Below are 17,939 nucleotides of genomic sequence, written 5' to 3' on the forward strand. Positions count from 1 at the left end.
ATGACTCTCCTGTAACACTTTACTTTAAGGTCCATGAATGACTTGATGGATTATAACAGCTTGGTAACGCAATCCGTTAATTAATATCACGAGCTGTGGTATGAATAAAGATCTTTTACATTTAGATGAGTCTCTTTAAAAACAATTATTGTCTATCAAATGAGTTTCTAAGCTAAACTCTATGAAATAGTATTTTATAGATAAAATGAAATATCCATATTGTAAAATCTTGCACCTGGGATCAATGTGATCTCAAAGCAACCTGATAATGGTGCTGGCTTTTTAAATGCAAATTGTCTCTAGTTATTTAAATACTTTGTCTCTTATGAACTTTGTGTATGAAATGTATCTTCATAATGATGCAATTGAACTTTATCAACAGAATTAACAGAAATAATGACCAAGATGTTAATAATTAATTCTTACCTTTATCATTCATTTGTTCATCTATGGCTATTATTATGTATGATGTTATATGATATCACTTTTTGATGCATTTAGGATGAAAGAAAGTATTAATATTTGCTTATTTCTGAACCTTATATTAAAGAAGTAGTGAATTTCCTAAATAGTAAAATTTATTTTCAAATAAAACATTGTTTTTTCTTTTTTTTAAAAAAAAAAAAATATTTCATGGGTTTAATGTACTAAAAGTAAGTGAATTATTTTATAGTGTTTGTTTTTGGCTCTGTTTTTGCTCAAGAAATCTTTGAAGACTAAATGGAATCTGGTTTCTGTTGTGTTCTCTTTACAGACTTTAAAAATGCCCTGGTCATTAAGTCAGCTCCTGAGCTGCTGCTCAAGACAGCAAGGAATTAATCGAGTCCGTTTGATAACCAGGGACGGACACTGTAATATTGAATATGGCAAAATGAAGTACAGCACCTGCTTCGCCTACATGCACGATATCTGGTCCACCTGTGTTCAGATTCGCTGGTATTCCCTCACCTTCTTCTATGTGGCCTCCTTCATTTTCAGCTGGTTTATCTTCACCCTTCTCTGGTACTGGGTTGGCTACAGTAATGGAGACTTGTGGTGGCAAAACCCATCAGCTAATCACACTGCATGTGTACTTAATCTCTATGACTTAACCACCGCATACCTGTTTTCAGTGGAAACACAGCTGACGATCGGCTTTGGCTATAGAGTTATTACCCCACTTTGCCCGAGTGCGATCACAGTCTTCATGGCTCAGATTCTTGTTGGTATTGTCATCGCATGCTTCTGGTGTGGTGTGCTGATAGCTAAAATTTCCTTGCCCAAGAAAGTCGCCAAAGCCGTCAGTTTCAGCGAGAAGGCTGTCATCTGCTTTAAACAGGACACACTCAGTTTACAGATACGTGTGGCCAACATACGCAAAAGCTTGCTGCTCGGCAGTCAGATCTACGGCAAGCTGATCAGGACCAGAGTCACACCTGAAGGAAAGACCTTCATTATGGAGCAGGTCAATATCGACTTCATGGTGGATGCGGGGAAAGACAACTTGTTCTTTGTCTGTCCCTTAACCTTATATCATGTGATTGACAAGACGAGTCCATTCTTCCAAATGGCTGTGGACACTCTACAACAGCAGGACTTTGAGTTGGTGGTGTTTTTAGATGGCACAGCTGAATCCACCAGCTCTTCCTGCCAAGTCAGGACATCATACCTGCCTCAGGAGATCATATGGGGCTACAAGTTTCTCCCCATTGTCTCACGCAGCAAAGAGGGCAAATATCACATAGACTTCTCCAACTTTGACAAAGTGGAACCTGTACCAACTGCTCACTGTGCAAACTGCTATCACGATTTGAATGGCCGTCATCACTTCTCCAACAATGGCACTGATAATGCAGGCTTTGAGGTGATAGAAATTGACAGTCAAGACAATCAGTTAAGTTCTGTGAACACATAAATGTTTATATTTGACCCTAATGTGAGAGACATTCTGTAGTAATCAGCTAAAAAAGTGATATAAACAAAAGACAATCACCACTACTGTTCACAAGTTCAGATGTTTAGCTATGAAAAAAGTTTTAACTATGAAGTGAAAAATGTAGGCAAAAAGTGTGGATTATATTTGAACAAAATGTGTCTCATTAATGCGGAAACACAAATCTGCAAAATCTTCTATCAACAACGCCTGTTGGTGTTTTTTTTTTTTTTTAAAGTATATTAGATTTATAAGTATATGCACAGTTGTTGGATCACTGTTTACACTGTAAGATGTTTCGCTTTCTTTTGCACAATAAAGTAAATAGAAAATACATGAGCAATTTCCACAGATATTTCTCAATTTCAGCCAGAAGAAGTCATGCTTCTTGACTTGATGCATTAACAATGATTTAAGTACCTTCGTGTTACATCATTATACGCAAAACAAAAGAGAAACCCAGTTGTCTCTGCCAGGAAGACAGGGCTGGGATGTGTATAGATCCCAAATAAACCCAGAAATTATTGCAGAAACTTAAGTTGTGATCTTTATATCTGGAGTTAAATATAATTAAAACCCTGTGGTCTGAATTAAAGACAGAATCAACATCCTCCACCTTATCAGACATTAGATAGCTGGTTATGTTAAATAGCTAGACTAAATATCTAATGTGTCTAAGGTATTTACTATCAATAGCTTGCAATAACCTGCAAAGAATATTATTAAAAGCAATAAGTTTAATGTGATATTGATAATGTGAAAGGCAAATATATATATATATATATATATATATATATATATATATATATATATATATATATATATGTATATGTATATATAGATAGATATAGATATATATATACTACTGATAGAATCTTCTGTTATACATCTTTTGCCAAAAATTAGACAAAACATTTGATTGAATAAAGAATTATCCAGTTAAGCTTGGTCAGGGTTGTGGAAGTTGCAGTGCTGGGTGGGACACCAGTCCATTGCAGTGCATTTACCCCTTTTCCAAACATTGTGGCAGCTTTATTGTACAAAAAAGACTAACCCAGTGTTTAAAATGTATAAATGTTTGGCACTGTCTTCTAAACACTATATGTCTAATACTGTAATGCTGAGAATGTGTCAGTTTTTATTCACAATAAAGTTTTGTTTTCACAGCTACAGTCTGAGTTATTTGTTATATATGTACATACACAACCCACACACATATACAGATCTGGAAAAAAAATAAGAGACCACTGCCCAATCTCCAGATTTGAACCCTATTGAAAACCTCTGGAATGTCATCAAGAGGAAGATGGATATTCACAAACCATCAAGCAAAGCTGAGGTGTTTGCTTTTTTGCAAAAAGAGTGGTATACAGTTACCCAACAGCAATGTGAAAAACTGGTGGAGAGCATGGAGCCAAAATGCATGCAAATTGGTCTGGGTTATTGATCAGAAGGTCAGGGTTCAAGCCCCAGCACTGCCAAGCTGCCACTGTTGGGTAGTTGAGCAAGGCCATTATCCCTCTCTGCTTTAGGTGCATTATATCAAAGCTGCCCCTGTGCTCTGACGCCAGCCTGATGTCTGCAAGACCATGTAGTTGTTTAGTTAAATGGAAAGAACATTTTAGAATTCTCTGTTTTCTTTTATTCAGTCTATGAACATTTGCCAAAACCTATGTTTTTCTCCTACATACTAAATTGTTTCATAGATTATTACTCTATTTAAAATATTGTATTTTAAATAAGTTTGAAAACTATTTCAAAAATAATATACAGTATATTTATTTTTATACATAGAATATAATGGCATGGTGTTACATGGTAATCCCCCTAGTTAATATTAATAAAGTTATCTGGCCCTATCTTGTATTTCTGAATATTAGCTTGACCTGCTTCTGGTATAGACAGCAGCATAGCACAAAGGTTTTAACTTATAATCTATCAATATCTCTATAATCAAAATAAATGACAAAACGTCACCCAGAAATTTGGTTGGAATAAAAAATCTTTATTGACATATCATGATCACTGTATTTAACAATATGATAAAAAATAATAGCTTTCATAAGAAATGTCCTAACCTTTAGGTATTTCACCAAGAAATGATAGAAATTCCCATGTACAGCAATATAAAATAACAGAAATTCCACATTTCACTTAATAAGAGTAAATATTTGGTTTAGAAAATCATTTTACTAGATGATATTTTTGGGTTATTTTGCTTGGACATTAATGATTTTGTGAAAAATATTATGCATGTAGACCTAGAAGAGTTATTAAGCTTGTTTTTATATTTGTCTGTTCAGAATCATGACATTAGCACAAGCAAGCGAAATGCAGAAATGAATATTAGATTGTACAATATTAGGATGTACTATTTTTTTAATTACATATTTCAAATATTAACAGATTGAATTAAATGTCACTGAACTTTCCCTTCTCACTTATCAACTATCACCTCCTAGTAGTGTAAGTGATATATAGATGATAATTATAATTTTTCACTATTTTACAGAAAGAAAGCTACACCCTATCAGTTTTTTGGTAAAGACAGTAAATATAGTAAAGACACATACAGTATGTAATTACTTTCTTTAATAGCTGTACTCATGTAATATACGTAAATTGAACAGGGCTTTGGTTTTTGACTGTGATGACATCACACCCAAATTTTCGGTAATTTTGAATAACTGCATGCTCGTCTGAATATTGCCGAGATTCCTTGATTTCTGTAACCCCAGAAATAATAAAATCCTGTTGATGCCGTTCTATCTAGCCACAGATTATTATTTAAAGATAAGAAAACATTCATGTATCTGTTATGATCAGTAACATCTAGTAATATGAACTGTGCAGTTGGTTGATAGCTTCATGTTTCTAAACTGGAATTATTTTGGAACAAGTAAATTGGCTCAAACATTTCACATGACCCAGCTCAATTCACTTCAAGAGATTACAAGTTAAAAGTTTACGTGAGAACGTCGTAAATTTACAGATGATTTTCTACAACTCAGTCCTTTATCATCAGTGCTGTATCTGGAGTCATAATTATGGGCTGTCTCATTGTTAAAGCAATAGGCACAATGTGGGGTTAGTACAGGTACAACTCTAGCAAACTCAGAAAAGTCCACACAGTATGTTCCGTCCTTGCTCCGAGTTATGATGGGGAAAAAATCATAACCCCACATGATCTCTCGAGGAATGTATGACGTTCTGACCTGGCAAAAAAAGTTGGTGGACTCATCTGTGGCATCCAGAAATACTACAAGCTCAAATTCTTGTTGTTGAAGAGTGTCCACTGCCATCTCAAAGAATGGGCTTGTCTTGTCAATCACATGATATAGGGTCAGTGGGCATGCGAAGAACAAGTTGTCCTTCCCGGCGTCGACTAGAAAATCGATCTTGATCTGGTCCATAATGATAGTCTCACCTTCGGGGGTGATAGTTGTTCTAAGCAATTTTCCATAAACGTTACTTCCAACCATCAAAGTTTTGCGAAGGTTAGCCACTCTAACCTGCAAACAGAGGGCGCCGTCTTTGGGGGAGATCACAGCGGTCTCACTAAAATTGATTGTTTTTGCTCTCTTCTTAGGCAAGGAAAATTTGCATATAACGATTCCGCACCAGAAGCTCTGAATGATTGTACCAGTTATAGTCTGGATAACGAGAAGGATGATGGCATCTGGGCACAATGGGGTGATGACTCGGATACTGTAGCCGATAGTCATCTGGGTTGTAAGGGAATAAAGGAAGGCAGTAGTCAAACCATAGACATTAATTACACAGGGATTATGGTCAGCCGGAGGGTATTGCCACCACAAATCTCCGTTACTGTAGGCAATCCAATACCAGGCAACTGAAAAAAAGAACCAGCTGAAAAGAAAAGAAGCTGTAAATAAGAACATGACAAAGCTCCAGCGAAGCTCCAAGATGGTGGTCCATAAGTCTAGCAGGTAAGCAAAGCGATTGCTGTACCTCACGTGACCATACTCTATATTGCAATGACCATCTTTGGTCACTAGGCGGTTTCGGTGTATCCGACGCTCCACCAAGTAGTCTCTGACCAACTGTGCCAAGGAACGTGTCATTTTCAAAATAGATGAATATATTCAGTCTGGGAATAAAGCACAGAAGCATGCACAGATCATTACATGTATCATTTATAAAGTCATTCAAATCATTTTATTGTAAAAATAATTACAGTGCTGTCAACAAAGTGTTGTTTTGTCTTTTGAGAAGCTTCAGCAGTTCCACATACACTAAATGTATAGCATACACTCAACAATGTCTTATACAGAGGACACGAAACTAAAATGAAGTGAATGTTTTTTTAACATTGAAATACAGTATATATAAATGTATATATGTATATATGTATATATAAACGGCCGAATTTAAATTAAACGTGAAATGTAAGGATTTATATTTTGTGCATTTACAAATCTCATACATTAAATAATGGCATTGCATTTACAATGTGAAACAACACCAAACACACCACATAAGCAATGAGCTCTGGAATCAACCTAGCAAGACCATGGAGCAGCTTTACGATTTTAGAAAGCCATTAAAGTGAGATATACAATGCCTGCAGTTTCTATTTCTATATAGATCCGAACTTACCTGCTGGATTGAAATCTCTTCTGTCTTCAAACTCTTCAAAAACACAAAAATGTGTTTGTTTAAGAAGGCTTTATAAGGATCATCATAAAATTACAATTCTGTTTGCCTTTCTGCACGTTTTTTTTTTTTTTTTTACCTAATTCACAGACAACTTCACACAAAACCGTCTCTGACTTCATATTCCTCGACTCGACTCGGTTTTCCTATTGTCCCCTCCTACTGTTAAGGCTGGACTTGGTGCATATAATATTTATCTGTACACAGAATCAGTTTGTTTGGTTTTTTTTTCCAGGTACAGGAAAGCAAGGAGGATTTACACAACATGCTTTAGGACATAGTTTAGTATAGAGTAAGCAACACTTATTATTGCTGTGTGTTTTGTTGGTCAGGATGCACCAGCATTTTCTGAGAATTCACTTCAAAAACATTTAGCCATTTCTCTCATTCATGTAAGAGTGTGAAAAGTCTAAATCAGTCTAAATCAGTCGGTCTGCTTTGTAATTAGGTTGTAGCTGTAACAAGCATGAATTCCTGAGACACAAAAACAAGCTGTAAATAATTTTAGAACGCAACATGATTACACTCTTATTGAATATTGTTCAGCTCTAATCGCAAGTTCAAACAGGTACACCTAGATATATCCTGGCTGTCTTGGTCACTTCACATCAGTACACTTTTTCCCGTGGTCACTTTTCAGGTACACCGACCTTACCAGATGACTGCCCTTTGTAGATAGACAATTACTGATGGTAAATCTGATACACTTGTATCACACACATTATACTGCGCTAATGTCAGGGTCTTTGATATGCTGAGAATGTTCCACCTCTCAAATAAAATCTACTCAGCAATGCACATATAATGTTCCCTTTTCACTTACGGACAGGGGAGGCAGGGCTGAGAAATCGTCCATAGTAACCACTGGGGTATAATTCTTAATTACATAGACACAAAGTGTATTTGTTTGTGAGGTGCACCTGATAAAAGGGACAATGACTGTGTATAACGTTTCTCTGTACAGAAAAGTTTTTTCCACTATAGGGAGGATGGATTTATGGCAGCATAATACACAAAACTCTTAGAGAATAGACTGATTCTCTGTTCACACAATTAGTTGTTTTTTTCAGTAGAAAAAGTAGGTGGATTTCTTAACAAAATATACAAAGTTCCCAGAGAGCCGTGTTTCTCTGCAAAGAAGTGAATAAGTTATTTGTTTTTCCAGTACAAGTAAAGGATGTTGTTGGTTATGGATTTACACAGCAAAAATTAAAACTGCAGTATATGACACAACATTTTCAGAGAACCAGGCAATTCTCATCAGAGAACAAGGGTTCCTATTTATGCCTAAATATTGAGGATTGTTTTTTCTTTTACTAAGAAGTGATTGTTGACTTTCAAATTCAGTATGACGTAGCAAAACCCCTCTCTACCCTCACTGTGAATCATTGAATTTGTCTGTGTTTGTTTACCTGGTGCTCATTTGACTCAATCAACTTATTGTTTTTCAAAAATTCACATGAAAATGATTAATAGAAACACTCTTTGGGTTGTACTTGTCTTCCTGCCATTAAACATGAATTTAAAATAGTATAGATAATCCAAAAACACAGGAATTTTTTTCTGTCATAATTAAAAGTGTACCCTTTACTGTTGTATACATGAGGTAGAACAGGTACATTCTCGATTTATGTATTTCAGGGCAAAATGGAAATTTGTTTGTTCTGCCAAACTTAGATGGAATCAGACGATGGACATCAATGCCTAATTTGTTTGGGACCTAAATATCTCTGCCAGGCATTTACTGCGCCCTGCCCTAACTGCAGCTTAAGGCCATTAAGCATGGTGTTCCATGAACAACCTCACCCTCAACGCCACAAAAACCAAAGATTCATTGTGGACTTCCGGAAATCAAACAGCAGCAGACACTCCTCTATCTATATCAACGGATCTGAAGTAGAGCTTTAAGTTCCTGGGTGTCCACATCTCTGAGTATCTGTCTTAGCATCTGAACACCTCGACTCTGGTTCGGAAGGCGCAACAGCGTCTTTACTTCCTGAGACGACTAAAAAAAAGTTCACCTATCCCCTAAGATCCTGACCAACTTTTACCGCTGCATTATTGAGAGCATCTTGACGAGCTCCATCACAGTGTGGTATGGCAGCTCCACAGTGTGTGAAAAGAAATCACTGCAAAGGGTTGTGAAAACCGCCCAATGCATCATCGGCACCCATCGAGTCTTTTCACCACACGAGATGTCTACTCAGAGCACACAAAATCATCAAGGACTCCTTCCCATCCGAGGCATAAACTGTTCAACCATTCTGCTATTAATATAAAATTTTCTCTGTGTAATATAATTATAATGTACATATTGTCCCCTTCATAGATTACATCTAGTTTATCTATCTGTCTATCTATTTATATATATTTATATATACTATATTTATATATACTATATACTATCTGTATATACACTGTATATTATATCTGTTACTGTTGTACTTAATGCATTTCTGCACAATTTATAATTACACCTGACACTTTATCTGCTGTAAATACAACTTACTTCTTTATGCACATTCTGACATAGCCTTATTTATTGATGTACATACAGTATTTACATATTTATCTGCACTTGTTCATTTGCACAATTTGCACTTCTGGTAGATGCTAAACAGCATTGCGTTGCTATGTACCTGTACTTTGCAATGACAAAGTTCTATCTATCTATCTATCTATCTATCTATCTATCTATCTATCTATCTATCTATCTATCTATCTATCTATCTATCTATCTATCTATCTATCTATCTATCTATCTATCTATCTATCTATCTATCTATCATTAGTGAGGTTACCAAAATGCACCAGGTTTTCAAAATACTGCTGTCTATTCATTCAGTTCAAATGAATTCAATTTTATAAGTTTATGGCTTTTAACAATGGACATTGTCATAAAGCAGGATTTTTAAATAATAAAGAAAGTTTATGAGGTTTATATAAATTTTATGTAAAAGTTTATGACTAATGAACAAAACAGAGGCGGTGGTTAACCCTAGGTTATCGCCAAACTGAACCCCCAGTTGAGGAACATTTCACACTTGTAATTTAGAAGCAGTGTTTATTGTTTACCAAAAACAGTTTGGTAGCATCATGCAGCAATAACAAAAGTTGATCACCGAATATCTGCGTAGAAATGTGAAACAATTTCTGATCTTGGGCACTAGAAGGATAAATAGCTGTAGTAGCTGCTAGGAAGAAAAAAATGGTTGGATCCTTCATGTGTTGCAGTGGAAGAAATTAAAGCAAACAGAAGAATCCACATAGCAGGCCCATGAAAGAGGAGAAACTAGCTTGACTGTGTATGATTAAAAGAACGGGCAGCAGGCATGGGCCAATGCAGAAGCTGTTAATTAGAATAAATGTAACAGAGCACTGAATTTCGAAACTCGTGGGAGCCTAGTACATCTGTGTTACATACAAAGGCACAGAGAGAAAGAGAAGAGAGAGAGAGAGAGAGATCTTGATGTGTTTTTCATAGCTTATACTATGAACTAGATGTTCATTTTGCAGAGAGCTCTGGTAGCTTGACATTAATGCAGAAAGAAGAAATAATGGTGTGTAATACTGTGGTATCTGTAACGAAGAGACAAGAAGCAAGAAGAATTGGTAAAAAGAAAATGTTCTTGTTCTTTTATTGGCAACAAACTTGTGGTAAAAAATAAACACAGGCTTGGTGGTTAGCCACAGAGCTGGCTCAGTAAAGGGGAAAACTAGCAGCTTTGACAAATCCCATGAAAATGGAACACAAACAAACAAGATAACATGCTGGGATAACACGTGTGGCGACCTGCAAAAACCCCACATGCTATTTTTTGATATATTATACTTTATATGAAGTTCTGAAAATACATGTTTTCCTGAACTGAAATATGTTTCTCTCAACCAGAAGTAAAGTGCTAGCAGTGTCACCATCTGAGATAAAAGTCACTCGTATCATGATTGGGACGTGAAACGTAACACAACTAACCAAGACAAAACAACCAAAGAAAACAAGAACCATAAACATGCACTGTGGTAAGAAAGCAAAGAACATATAAACTATGAGGGATATTATGGTCCACCCAACAACACACAACAACAAAAGTCTGATAATGAAACACACCAAATGTAAATAGTGGTGCTTATTAGGAATAACATAGAACAGACGTGAGTAATCATTGAGACATGTGACCTGGTCATGTGGAATGCTGGGGCTGATGAGTAGTGTAGTTGTGTGCTTCTTTGGTCCTACCATGACATAATGGCATTTGACATATCAAGCCTTGTAATCATCTTTGCTCCAAATGATTACAGGGACTCTGAAGTATGCAAATTAACACATATTATATTTATGCAAATTGAACCTCTTGGTGATCCAGTGGCAGGATCCGGTACCAAACCTGGATAAAATGGGAGGGGTGCGTCAGGAAGGCCATCTGCCATAAAGCCTGTGCCAAATCAAAACATGCGGACCATATGGTCCCATCCGCTGGGGCGACCCTTAACAAGGAGCATCATTAATTCATCATTATGCAGTCTATCTTAATAAGCATAAATGTAACAACACCATAACACAAAACAGTTAATCAGACAAATGTAGTATTATCCTGGCAGTAAGTTAAGTGATAAATGTAACTTAAAGAAATATAATTTTTGGGCTAATTTTTTTCGACCACATTATTGTCAGTGATCTTCTCACTTTACAATAACAGTACCTGAAAAATCATCACTAATACCTGAATTACTTAACCACGAACAAATGATGAGTTAAGGCATGTATTAATCATGAACTTATGAAGAGCCAACCATCTTAAGTACACGTTAATACATGTTTGTTAGTTAATGTATTAATGAACCATTATTATGTTCTGTTATGATACCAAAATATTTACTGTGTTCAGGGTTAATGTTAGTCTGGTCTAGTAGACCTTTCTGAGAAATGGTCATGAATCACAGGTAAGACCTTAATGTAAGTGGCATCTTGGGAGAGGGGTCGACTTTTTCATGGTCATACCTCCTTAAAGGCCCAGTTATGTTTCCCTCTATGCAGAGAGAGAGAGAGAGAGAGAGAGAGAGAGAAAAGAGAGAGAAAATAGTAGCCACACATAAAATGAGAAACTGGTGGATTCAGTACTGCTGTCCATCCATAGCAAGTTCAACACTCTCTACTAGATAAGGCAAAAGGTTGTGTTTTAATAGTACAGAGTTGGAATTTATTCCTTCAGTCAGAAATAAAATACATTTGTCTTTGTGATTAATTATAAATTAAATGAATTTCAATATCTTGATTTAAAACCAGAACCAAATAGTTCTGCTCTTTTTCTGATCTTACTATTAATACAATACATCTGATTAAGAAAGTGAATTCATTTAAATGACAGATATGATTGGTCAGTCTGTGTCTCTGAACCTGATATCCCTTAAAGCAGGCAGCAGCACAGGAATAAGCTAGTGGCCTCATTTGGAGTTCAGATTTCTACAGGAATTACAGTGAATAGGTGTGTAGAGTGAGGAACTGACCTGTTAAATCATTTTCTCTGCAGACATCCAAGAATTTGTTAAAGAGGTATGTGTATCGCAAAATTTCTGCTGATTCAATCTCTCTCTCTCTCTCTCTCTCTCTCTCTCTCTGTTTCGGTCTCTCTGTCCCTGCCTGTCTGTCTGTCTGTCTGTCTGTCTGTCTCTCTCAGTCTTATTTTCACTATATCTGGCACCATTTTTGTTTGGTGTCATTACCCAGGACAAACAAATTTCCAATTTTGTTTACCTGTATACAAGATTCTGTTGTTTCCAATGGAAGTACACACAGATTTACAAAATACACAGCTGAAGTTGGTCAAGATCTGTTATGATATAGCATGTTAATTCTCCAGCATGGTTCATTTCAGCTCATCACATTATTAACAGACAGTCTGTGAATAAAGTGAGGTATGCTAATGCTTATTTCAGTAACTTTAAGTATATTTTAGCTTTAAGAGCATCCTCACTTTCCTTGTAACGTTCAAAATGTAAACAGATGTGGCTGTTGTTGGCTGCTGTTGGTTAAAAGATGCATTTTTTTCATGTTTCCTTAATCAGAATTCAAAAATAGGCTAATATTTCTTGCTAGGTTTTTATGTAACGTAAAGGCGGCACACATTTAACTGTTACATTTTACTTTTCACAATTTTTGTTCCTGCCCATTCAGCATTCAGACAATATTTAATTTATCAGTAACAGTGAGAGACAATATTTGCAGGCTAGACAATAATTCACTCTTTTTTGGTTTTCTGTTTATTACATTCTATTGTATTCTAGTGTACTGTATTTGTATTATATTTATTTGAAGAACCAGCACCGAGTCTAAACTATTTTAATTATTTGTACATTTAACTGTCGGTGTGCTGTACTGCACATAAGCTGGCATTAAAGTGTGAAATGACCTGCAAAAGATCAAGAACAAGCACAATGTGAGAGTTGAATTATTAAATTATAAAGTATGAGGAGATCTCCTCTTCCTTTGTAAAAAGTCCAGATGTCAATTTTAGAAATGCATTTGTCTGGTTCTTAGTGTTCCCATGGTTTATTACTGGTCATAATAAACACTGGAATTTTTCATGAAATCAGAGTGATTAAAGCTGATTTATTTCAAAATTTCATATTGAAGAAAACAACAAACGTTTTGTGCAGGTCATGTGGCATGGTAATAGGATACTAGTGAAATAATCACCTGATCACCTAATGATCATTTTATATGCTGTTATAATATAAATACAAAGACTGAGCTGAATTATATGCCACTCTACTAGTGCAAGATGGATTTTTGAAGCCTCATCATTACAAAAACTGTAGAAAGTAAAAAGTAGATTTTTATTGAAAGCCATTTGAGGCAAGGAGCCATTGAGGCATAGACAGGCATACAATTACCTAACTTTATTACAAATCACAATTATCAAGTTATTAGCTTTATTATTGCGCTCCTATTATTATTTTTGACAGCTCGGTTTAACTGAATGAGCAACTCATTGAACGAAACTGAACTTTAATAATTCAGTAAAACAAGTAGACTTATAATTAATGTCAAATTGGACCTAATCTTTTCTGTTAATGAAAAGTCCTGGAATTAAAAAGCTCTTTGTTTCTAAGGAATCCCAAAAAATATTATTGTGCATATTTAAATAATTAGTCTAGTATTTCTGAACTGTGTTAATGAAGTACATCTATTCTGAGGAGTTTGTGGAATTTATGCACAGTTTAAGGGCTACATAAGAGATCCCCTTGTTAAGTACAACATGTTTTTATGTTCTGTCTCCAGGTTTGTCTTAGGGTTCATTAAAAATGACGCGCACCTTACCACAGTTGCTCAGAGAATACCTGGATAAGCGCAGGATTCACCGAAACCGCTTGGTGACCAAAGATGGCCACTGCAACATTGCATATGGCGGTGTGAAACAAAGCCAGTCTTTCATCTACTTCCTAGATTTCTGGACCACCTTAATGGAAATGCGCTGGCGTTTTGTCATCTTTCTCTTCGGAGCCTCCTTTGTATTTGGCTGGTTCATCTTCGGACTACTCTGGTATTGGGCTGCTTTTGCTAACGGTGACCTAACCTGGCAAAACCCACCTGCTGGCCATAAACCTTGTGTAATGAATCTTTTTGATATGAAAGGTGCCTTCCTCCAATCCATAGAGACTCAGATGTCCATTGGTTATGGTTATCGACAACTCACTCCATTTTGCCCTAGTACTCTCACCATTTTCACAGTTCAGGTTGTCTTTGGGACAGTGATTATCTGCTTTTGGTGTGGTGTGATTATGACTAAAGTTGCCCGGGGCAAAAAAAGAGCCAGAACCATCCGTTTTAGCAAGATGGCTGTCATCTCTTCTAAAAAGGGCAGTCTCTGTTTACAAATACGAGTGGCCAATATGCGCAAATCTCTGATGGTTGGGAGTCAAATCTATGGCAAACTTCTTAAAACAACTGTCACTCCTGAAGGTGAGACCATCATAATGGACCAGATCAAGATAGATTTCATTGTAGACGCTGGAAAGGACAACCTTTTCTTTGTCTGTCCTTTGACCCTGTACCACATCATTGATGAATCAAGCCCATTTTTTCAAATGACAGTAGACACCCTTCACCAGCAGGAGTTTGAGTTAGTGGTGTTTCTCGATGGCACTGACGAGTCCACCAGCTCCTCCTGCCAGGTCAGAACATCCTACCTTCCTAAAGAGATCATGTGGGGCTATGAGTTCCTCCCCATGATCTCACGCAGCAAAGAGGGAAAGTATGTTATAGATTTCTCCAACTTTGCCAGAGTGCTTCCTGTAGATACAGCACCTTGTGCCAGTCAAATGGCCAAATCCCCAGATGACTTTCCTCATTATGATACTCCCAATGATGGTGACAGGTTTCAAGACATGGACATTGAAGACAAGACTTGTGCTACCAATTTGTAAAGCATAGAACTTTTTATATTTATGATAAATGATTTTTTAATTGTGGTGAGTGCCTTTCCCACCTCACAATTTTCAGTCTTTCTTGTAGTAAATGGAGTGACCACCTTAAAATGCCCCTAGGTCTGAACGATTGTTGGCATGTTACCAAGTGGTGGACTGGTGTTCCTAGGATTGGTTCTGGATCCACTGTGACCCTGACCATGAGAAAGCCGTTACTGAAGATGACTGACTTACCGAATAAGTGATGTTGCATACTATTTTCTTTGAGCAAGGCCCTAACTCCCTATGCTCCATGGGCACTGCGTCATGTCTGACCCTGAACTCTGACCCAAATACTCCAAGGATGGAATATGTGAAGAAAGAATTTCACTGTGCAGTAATGTATACATTATACAAATAAAGGCTACTTAACTTAAATGTAATCATCTGTCCATTATTTTAGATGCTACTGTGAGAAAGACAGTGAATCATAACTTATCTTCTGTTTTATTTCTTAACACCTGTCACCTTCCTATCCCTTGAAAATGGAGCATGGTTCACAAATGAACTTTAAATAAGCATGGATGAATTGTTAAATAACGTAGTATAGTTGCTGTCCACTCTACAGTTTTATGCTCAAAGAACCAAGACATGACTCTACACATGATAAAAACTATATTAAATACAAGTTTATTCAGATGATATAGTAAGACCTGGTTGCATTTATGAACATTTATGGCCGCATTTATTATTAGTAGTTGATTGCTAAAGTTTAGTTATTAAAGAATATGTTTGGGTTAATGAATATCCTTGATGCTTTATTAGGAATTTTGAATGGTTACAAAATATATTAGAAAAATGTCCATCCCAGTGTACACAGTTTTAAGCGTAACACTGTGGATTTTCATAATACTGATGCAAAGGGAGTGCACAACATTTCTGCTACGTCATTTATCAGTTTAACCATTAATACTAATTTGTGAACCAATTTTCAACGGGCAGGAAGGTGAGAAGGTCCTGCAGTAGATTATCTATGAATGTAGTAAATAAGTGTTTTAATTGCCATACACAGTAATGCATACCCTGATTAAATACTAATTTGTTTTTATTTAATCCTTGTTCAGCTGCACGAGGGCAGAAAAGGCAAAGTAATGGCAAGATCGGAGAAATGTGATTCCATGCATCCATAGACAATGAGCAATATTTACATGTTGATGTACAGTACACATGCCCGGCAACTCGTTGGGGCAGATTTGTGTTTTTAAGACACATTCTCTACATACACACTAAAGCAATGCAAAACATCCATTCTGAAAACTTACAATCAGGATGTACAGCATTATCACAATAATGGCGATATGAAATTCAAGATGAAATCAGTGGAATGAGTAGTTTTCTTGTGCATTCTCATAAAAGTGAGAAAAAACTTATTTTAACAAAATATTCTTTATATCCTCTTGCATCAACATTCATATTGTGTACTAATTTTAGTAGTTTAAGCATTTAAATAGGGAATAAAGCCCTTTTTGGCATGCTGTTATTGACAAAGAGGGGGGTGTGATGCAACCAAACATGAATTGGAGTTAAAGTGAGTACTCATTATTATACTACACTAGTACTATAAAATCCATATAAATTACATAACACATTATAATTTGAATCAATTTATAGTATATGTCCAATGTTGTGGACCATCTGTGAAACATTCTAGACTACAGAAACTATAAACAGTATGTACTTCACCGGCCTCTCCTATCACTCATAAAGTAAAGAGCCAAGTTTAGCAGGAGTGAATGCTGTACCTCACATGACCATATTCAATATTTCACTGACCACCTTTAGTCACCAGGAGGTTTTGGGGAAAAACCAGAGCTCCTTCAAATAGTCTCAATATGGCAGGATAGGTATCATTTTCCATGGTTTATTGTGAAATAAAAATTTGTTGATGATTTATTTGACCATTTTTGAATGGTATCTGTTATTCCGATCATTTTCCAGAAGATGAATAAATCAAAACATCTACAGTAGACTGGCTTTATGTATTTTATATACTTCATCCTGCTCATCTGCAAAGCTTCAGCAGGTGTACCAAATGTATAGCTTACACAACATTTTTTTAAAAATATTTTTTAAGAGCCTAAAATTAAACAAAACCAATAAAAATAATTTTCTTCAATATCAGTGGAGTTAGAGTTCCTTAAAACAAAAAAAAGGGTAAATTCAATGTGATGGTATTAGCTGTTTTTTCTAAAAAATGTTATATAACGTTACTATTTTAACATATATATTTTCTGCACAATCCACCTTTGCATTTTCTATGCATTAGACCTAAATAACAAATGTGTTCATTAAACTGTAACTGTAGTAGCTAGGATATGTTTAAAAAACAAACAAGCAAAAAAAAAAAAAAAAATACCTGGAAAAAATTTCTGGAATCACCCTGGCAAGACAAGATAAACAGGATAAATCAAGCGTAGCTATATTGTGATCTATGCTTTAGAGAGAAGTGTTAGCGTAGCATACAATGTTAAACTTACCTAGACTAGACATGCTTCTATCAGTGATTAAAGTGATTCACAAATTATTAAAATCATGCCCTTCTTTTATTCCATTAATCCCCTCTCTACTGACCGACTTTATATTTCTCAACTCCTGAGTTTGCCATTGTTTCCTCCTACTAGTAAGGCAGGACTTTTATGTATTGATACAGTATGTATAAATATAATCTGTATTTATCCATACACAAAAAAAAATAAGTTTTTTTGCACTACAGGAAAGCAGGGTGGATTTACAAAACATGTTATAGGAAAAGTGAATAACAGGGTAAGCAAGCTCATGATCTTTCTCAGAATCTGCTCAGCCCTTTCTCTTATTCAGGCTTACTCATGCAAGCTAAACAATGACCCAAACCTTCAATCTGCTGTGTAATTATTATATAGTTTCTGGC

The 17,939-nt window shown here is 35.9% G+C and overlaps 3 protein-coding genes across 3 annotated transcripts in view; 2 read left to right on the forward strand and 1 right to left on the reverse strand.

Moving 5' to 3' along the window:
• Positions 1-2,672, forward strand: part of LOC131352171 (ATP-sensitive inward rectifier potassium channel 1-like) — a 3,257-nt gene extending 585 nt beyond the window's left edge. The window contains exon 2 of the mRNA XM_058388106.1: positions 755-2,672. Coding sequence (XP_058244089.1) covers positions 764-1,894 — 1,131 coding nt within the window. The 5' untranslated portion in view covers positions 755-763 and the 3' untranslated portion in view covers positions 1,895-2,672. The remainder of the gene's footprint in view (positions 1-754) is intronic.
• A 1,826-nt stretch (positions 2,673-4,498) lies between these two features.
• LOC131351711 (ATP-sensitive inward rectifier potassium channel 1-like) lies at positions 4,499-6,740 on the reverse strand. The gene is made up of 2 exons (XM_058387211.1): positions 6,533-6,740; positions 4,499-6,023 (listed from the first exon to the last, which is right to left on the reverse strand). Exon 2 carries the CDS (start codon positions 5,995-5,997, stop codon positions 4,870-4,872), a length of 1,128 nt encoding a protein of 375 aa, XP_058243194.1. The 5' UTR covers positions 5,998-6,023; positions 6,533-6,740; the 3' UTR covers positions 4,499-4,869.
• Positions 6,741-13,891: 7,151 nt separating this feature from the next.
• On the forward strand, positions 13,892-15,013 carry LOC131352247 (ATP-sensitive inward rectifier potassium channel 1-like). The gene has a single exon (XM_058388215.1). It carries the CDS (start codon positions 13,892-13,894, stop codon positions 15,011-15,013), a length of 1,122 nt encoding a protein of 373 aa, XP_058244198.1.
• The last annotated feature ends 2,926 nt before the right edge of the window (positions 15,014-17,939 follow it).

This window comes from Hemibagrus wyckioides, linkage group LG04 (genome assembly GCF_019097595.1).
Source record: "Hemibagrus wyckioides isolate EC202008001 linkage group LG04, SWU_Hwy_1.0, whole genome shotgun sequence".
In the NCBI taxonomy this organism is placed as follows: domain Eukaryota; kingdom Metazoa; phylum Chordata; class Actinopteri; order Siluriformes; family Bagridae; genus Hemibagrus; species Hemibagrus wyckioides.

Excerpts from the sequence above, each read along its gene's own strand:
- LOC131351711 (XM_058387211.1), bottom strand. The coding sequence starts at position 5,997 with ATGACACGTTCCTTGGCACAGTTGGTCAGAGACTACTTGGTGGAGCGT.
- LOC131352247 (XM_058388215.1), top strand. The coding sequence starts at position 13,892 with ATGACGCGCACCTTACCACAGTTGCTCAGAGAATACCTGGATAAGCGC.